This window comes from Myotis davidii, unplaced genomic scaffold, assembly GCF_000327345.1.
Source record: "Myotis davidii unplaced genomic scaffold, ASM32734v1 scaffold266, whole genome shotgun sequence".
Lineage (NCBI taxonomy): Eukaryota > Metazoa > Chordata > Mammalia > Chiroptera > Vespertilionidae > Myotis > Myotis davidii.
In genome coordinates, this window is record NW_006300032.1 from 3,581,943 (window position 1) to 3,587,867 (window position 5,925).

At 41.4% G+C, this 5,925-nt stretch overlaps 1 protein-coding gene across 1 annotated transcript in view; it reads left to right on the forward strand.

The window, feature by feature from the left end:
- The window catches only part of MAP3K5 (mitogen-activated protein kinase kinase kinase 5), a 174,906-nt gene that overhangs the window by 142,105 nt on the left and 26,876 nt on the right, over positions 1-5,925 (forward strand). Inside the window, exons 20-22 of the mRNA XM_015572060.1 lie at positions 720-877; positions 3,877-4,054; positions 4,821-4,841. Coding sequence (XP_015427546.1) covers positions 720-877; positions 3,877-4,054; positions 4,821-4,841 — 357 coding nt within the window. The remainder of the gene's footprint in view (positions 1-719; positions 878-3,876; positions 4,055-4,820; positions 4,842-5,925) is intronic.

The following is a 5,925-nucleotide window of genomic DNA, read 5'->3' on the forward strand; positions in this document are numbered from 1 at the left end:
CTCTCTTATTCTTTATATAAAATATCCTCTCTTCTTTTTTTTCATTTTATTCTTCACTCTGTACCTGGTGATTTCTCTGTACTGATGGCTCATAGCCTGTCTTTGACCTGTTAAACCCATTATTCCTTGGACCACAGGCACATAGCAGAAGTCCTAAACATTTGATTTATAGATTTACATTATTTTTGACAATACCTTTTAGAATCTCTGCATGCTTATGATTTAGAAATAAGAAAGAAAACAGAAGAACTAAGCATTCAAATCAGGAATTGAGAAAACTAAATCTAAGGAAATTGATGAATGACCTAGACTTTTCTTGGAAAAGATTGGAAGTATTCATAATGAGAGTTTTCATGTGCTTCAAAAACAGATTTTAGAAAACGTGTGTTGGTGTATTCTCTGTTGTTCTCAAATGACCAGTTGTTAGAAGTTTCTAAGAGGTCTTAATGAAATAATGCCTTAATTATACTATTTAAGAAATGAGAACATATCTGTTCATATCCAGGTAATATTGGTAAACTATTTTCACCTCGCTAATAAAATCCATTATAAAAACTGCTATTTTCTCTTATATTCATAGCAGAGAAAAACTGGAATTCAAAAAGGATGCAGTATTAAGACCTGAATCATATTTTTAAAGTGCCTTATTTATGTAGAGGAATTGAAACTGTCATTAGATGTTCTCTTTTGAAGTAGGATTGTGTTTGTACTCTTCCCAGGTACCCTTCAGTACATGGCACCAGAAATAATAGACAAAGGACCCAGAGGCTATGGGAAAGCAGCAGACATTTGGTCTTTGGGTTGCACCATCATCGAAATGGCCACAGGGAAACCGCCCTTTTATGAACTGGGAGAACCACAAGCAGCAATGTTCAAGGTCACATTTTGTATACCTTAAATATCTTAAAAACCAATGGGTAAAACTGCTGGCTGTTCCATGTGTGCATGCCATCTGCTTTTAGCCAGAAGGCAAGGAGTGTAAGTGAGCACCGTCTGAGAGCATATTATAGTTCAAGATGATTCACTCCCCTCAGTCGGTGCCTCATAAGAGGCTCTCTCCATCTTAGTTTTCTCAGCTATAAAGCGACACGCAGTGTAACTTCCATTGACCACATTTTCACAGTGCAGTGTAAAGAACACACCACTCCATGGAAGATGGTGTAAGCTCTTTGGGAAACACAGGTTAAAAAGCTTCCATGGAGGAAGATATAAGAACATTTTTTATCTATTTAAGTATTAAACCAAATAAATGTTTTCCTTTACTTTATTATAAGAGTTTAACATCTCCATTTTAAAAAGGCATGGTTTTGCTATTTTAAGTACACATCTTATTCTCATACTAGAGGCCCGGTGCATGAAATTTGTGCATGGGAGTGGGGGGGTCCCTCAGCCAAGCCTGCACTCTCTCATAATCCAGGACCCCTCAGGGGATGTATGACTGCCGGTTTCGGCCCACGGGATCAGCCCTAAACAAATGGGCAAATTAAGAGGCTAGAAGAGTAATATCCTATATAATAAAAGCATAATATGCAAATTGACCAAATGGCCAAAGAGCAAAATGACCATCCAGGACCACGTTATGACACCCATTAGGATGTCAGTCAGACATCCCTCTCGCAATACAGGACTGATGGCTCCTAACCACTCGCCTGCCTGCCTGATCTCCCCTAACCACCCTGCCTGCCTGCCTGATCGCCCCTAATCACTCTGCCTGCCTGCCTGCCTGATCACCCATAACTACCTTTGCCTCAGCCCTGCTGCCACAGCTTCGTCTGGAAGGCCATTCGGCTCTCCAGTCTAATTAGCATATTATGCTTTTATTACTATAGATACCAAGGAGCCACCCACCCACCACAGTCTGCTGTCCAGTGGCCTGAGCCTCCCTCTGTGGGGCGATCCTGGGGCAATGGCCGGGCCCCTGATAATTGCATCACACCCACCTTGGCTGGCCTGGCGCCAATGGGTGTCATAACGTGGTCCTGGATGGTCATTTTGCTCTTTGGCCATTTGGTCAATTTGCATATTATGCTTTTATTATATAGGATATTACTCTTCTAGCCTCTTAATTTGCCCATTAGTAACTCTTTTGGGAGTGGGAAGCAGCCCAAATAGGGAGCATCTGATATCAAAATAGAGCTGAGAGAGCCCTAGGCTACAGCTTCCAAATCTGGAGACTGGGCAAAGCAGTGACCTGTGGCCGAGTCCTTGAAATTCTCACGGCTACACCACCAGGCCAGAGTGAAGTTTAAACTGAGAACTTGGCCTGGCCAGCATGGCTCCGTGGTTGAGTGTCGACCTATGAACCAGGAGGTCAGGGTTTGATTCCCTGTTAGGGTACATGCCTGGGTTTTGGGCTCAATCCCCAGTAGGGGGTATGCAGCAGGCAGCTGATCAATGATTCTCTCTCATCATTGATGTTTCTCTCTCTCCCTCTTCCTTCTTCTCTGGAATCAATAAAAATATATTTTAGAAAACAAAAATTAAAAATAAAATAAACTGAGAACTTGTTTCCTGAGATGGAAAGCTCACATTCTTCTGTTCTCTAAGGCAGAAGGCTTTTGATAACTTCTTTTTCTCCCCTGCCTCTGACCATGTCTCTAGCACTTTTTCCATTGGTGAAGAGCCTCTCAGGAGAGGCCCTGTGTTACATACCTTCTGCTTCTGTACAAAGCTTGGTGTACTTTGAGCTTGAAGATGATGTGATGGGATACTGCTGACACAGAAATGAGTAGTGTAACCAAGACTGAAGAGTGATGAGAGCTTCCTTTTTTGACATGAATGAATGTCTTTCTCTTCTTGGCCAATCTCGGAAGTTTTTACCAATGTTTAGGACTTCACTCTGAAATGCTGCTGTTACCGTCAGTGCAGGGATCATAATAAAATGTGCTTTAGACGAGATAGCGTAGACTCTGGCACTGATTTACAACGTTTGAATCCAGGCTCCAACACAGTCAAGCTAGTTGATGACTTTGAGAAAATTACTTAACCTTCTTGTACCTCAGTTTCCGCATCTCTAAATTGGGAATAAATTTAGTACCTATCTAGTAGAGGGTTTTTTGAGGAGTATATGAGATAATATGTGCAAAGCACTTAGAATAGTAAAGGCTATATAAATATTACAAACAATTACATATTACCTATGTAATAATACACTTATATAAACTATATAACATAAAAGATTTCTTTAGAAAATTTTCTCTACTAAATACATGAAAACATTAAAAAACATTTTTTAGAATGGCCTCAATGAGAAGAAAGTTGAATTGCTATAAAAATTCTATTTTATTTAATGTGTTTTTAAATATCTTTTAATGTAGGCAGTTTGAGATGGGGGAGATATTCATAAATTATGGAGTAGAGGAAAGAACACAAATTTTAAGCATTAAAGGTTCAAATCCCAGATTTGCCTTTTTATAACCATATAACCTGACCCCTCTGAGCCTCATTTTCCTCATTGGTGCAACAAGTATAATAATATTCAATCCACTGGGTTGTTGGGAGGATTCATGAGATTCATTGAATGAAAATGGAAAAAGCCAAGCACAGTGCCTGGCACATCACTATCATGACCAGCACAAGGGTCCAATTAAAAACATCCTTTCTTCTCGCTGGTGTGCAAATGTGTCCTCAAGCCTTGAGGACTGAACTGCTACTTTAGAGTGCTCTTTAGTGTCTTACGCTAATCACTCTGTCTATGTCAAAAGCACTCTGGAAACTTTCTGTAACCTACGGAAAAAATATCCTACCTCCCTTTGAGAAAATCCATGAGTTCGTAGTATATGATACAGGATTTTGTTACAGTAGGAGACCCAGTTATGATGCCGGGAGCTCATGGGATGAGATGTCACTCAGAAGCCCCATTGTGCTGTTTCTTAGGTGGGAATGTTTAAAGTCCACCCGGAGATCCCGGAGTCCATGTCAGCGGAGGCCAAGGCATTCATATTGAAGTGTTTTGAACCAGACCCTGACAAGAGAGCTTGTGCTAACGACTTGCTTATTGATGAGTTCTTAAAAGTTTCAAGCAAAAAGAAAAAGACACAGCCTAAGCTTTCAGGTATGTGGTTGCATTGAAGGAGATACAGTTCAGAGTCCCTAAATCCTAAGCTTTTAAGATGGACGATTTTTCCAGAAATAAGCTAACCTATCTGTAGATGTCACTGGAAATAGCTGTAAACACTGGCAGTGTTCTCAGGCATCCAGTTTCAGTATCGGGAAGCTGTGTTACCATCACCCTCACACACGCCAGGACCTCACGCATAATAGTGTTTCATCATTCGGTTAGTAGGCATTTTTACTGTGTCAGTATCTACAGCATTCTGGCATTGCTGATCCAAAGGTTAAAGTGGAAAAAGGGTGAAATACAGCCTTTTAGAGCTGAAACTCCAAATTACAACTAATGGGTTACAGGGCTATTATAGAGCTGAGCTGTTGAATTTTCAGTCTTTCTAGATAATATGTTATTTTCATTTTAGGCAGTAGAAAATACTTATTGCTTCTTAGAGAATATCGTTCTGAGTAATTAACTCCTCTTCCCCCACCCCCCAAAAAAAAGAAACATTGCCAGTTATAAGTAAAACAGCAGTGTAAAAATGTTAATTGCATTTTTGCAAGGGTTTCCATAACTCATTTCTGAGAGAAAAAAACAAGTAAATGATCTATTCGTTGTTGGTGTTTTGGTGTTTCTATGGGATGAGGGTGGGCAGCTTGAAAGCTTGGAAAGGGCATTGCTTCCCACGTCAAGTCCTCACTTTTTGTTGGCTCCTCAGTTTAACAGCAACCCCAATGTGCGTTTATGTTGTTCTTTGCTTTTCTTCCCACAGCTCTTTCACCTGGATCAAATGGTGAGTTTATTGTTATGTTTTCCATTGAGCTGAAGCTGGGTGGGTCATGTGATCAGCTCCTCAAATAGACTTCTCCTCCTCTCCCTGCTTTCAGGGGCGGCTGCTTAGTAGGAGGGGTGTGTGCAGCTGCAAGCCCAGGGGGCGCACTCTGTCAGAACCCCTCACCTTTCTCTTCATGAGGGAAGCTTCAGTTGTTCCTCCCTAAATGCATGAGGGTGTTTATGTTTTTGAAATCTTCATTTTGAGTGGAGTCCACACTTTCTTAGCTTGGAGCAAGTTGGCCATAGAATCATAGTATCTGAGAACTGGGAAAGAGATCATCTAGTCCTGTGGTCGGCAAACTGCGGCTCGCGAGCCACACACGGCTCTTTGGCCCCTTGAGTGTGGCTCTTCCTAAGCCTTAGGAGTACCCTAATTAAGTTAATAACAGTATACCTACCTATATAGTTTAAGTTTAAAAAATTTGGCTCTCAAAAGAAATTTCAATCGTTGGACTGTTGATATTTGGCTCTGTTGACTAATGAGTTTGCCGACCACTGGTCTAGTCCATTGGTTTCTGAAATTTGTGTTTAGCAGTGAACCCTTTTTTACGTGAATCCTCGGGCAGAGCCCTGATGTATAAGGCTCATAGAGCATATTTGTTTTAGGTAAAACAGGGTTGGAACTTGTGTTCTAGAATCACAGAATCCTACTTACTCACCCCATCCAAGGCAGCCCCAAGGAGCTAAGGTGGACCCTTACACCTCTGCGGAACATGGTTTAAAACTTAGGGATCTTGTCCTTTACTCTATAGAGTAAACAGACCTAAAAATGACCTTCCTGAACTATGACAAGTGGACAATAAAAACAGAGGGATTGGAACCCAAGGCGTGCTGGGTTTGATGCTTCCTCCACAGTTTCATGCTCCTGAGATCTTCCTGACAGGGCCCATGAGGCCCCTTCCTTACCACCCCCTCCTGCAGCGGTCATTTATTGAGCCTGGGAGCCATCCGAATATCATGACCAGACTTAGGTTGGAATGAGACCCTTCACAGCTCTTTCAGTAGGCATTGCAGTATGCGTACATTTTTCCCAGCATTAACTC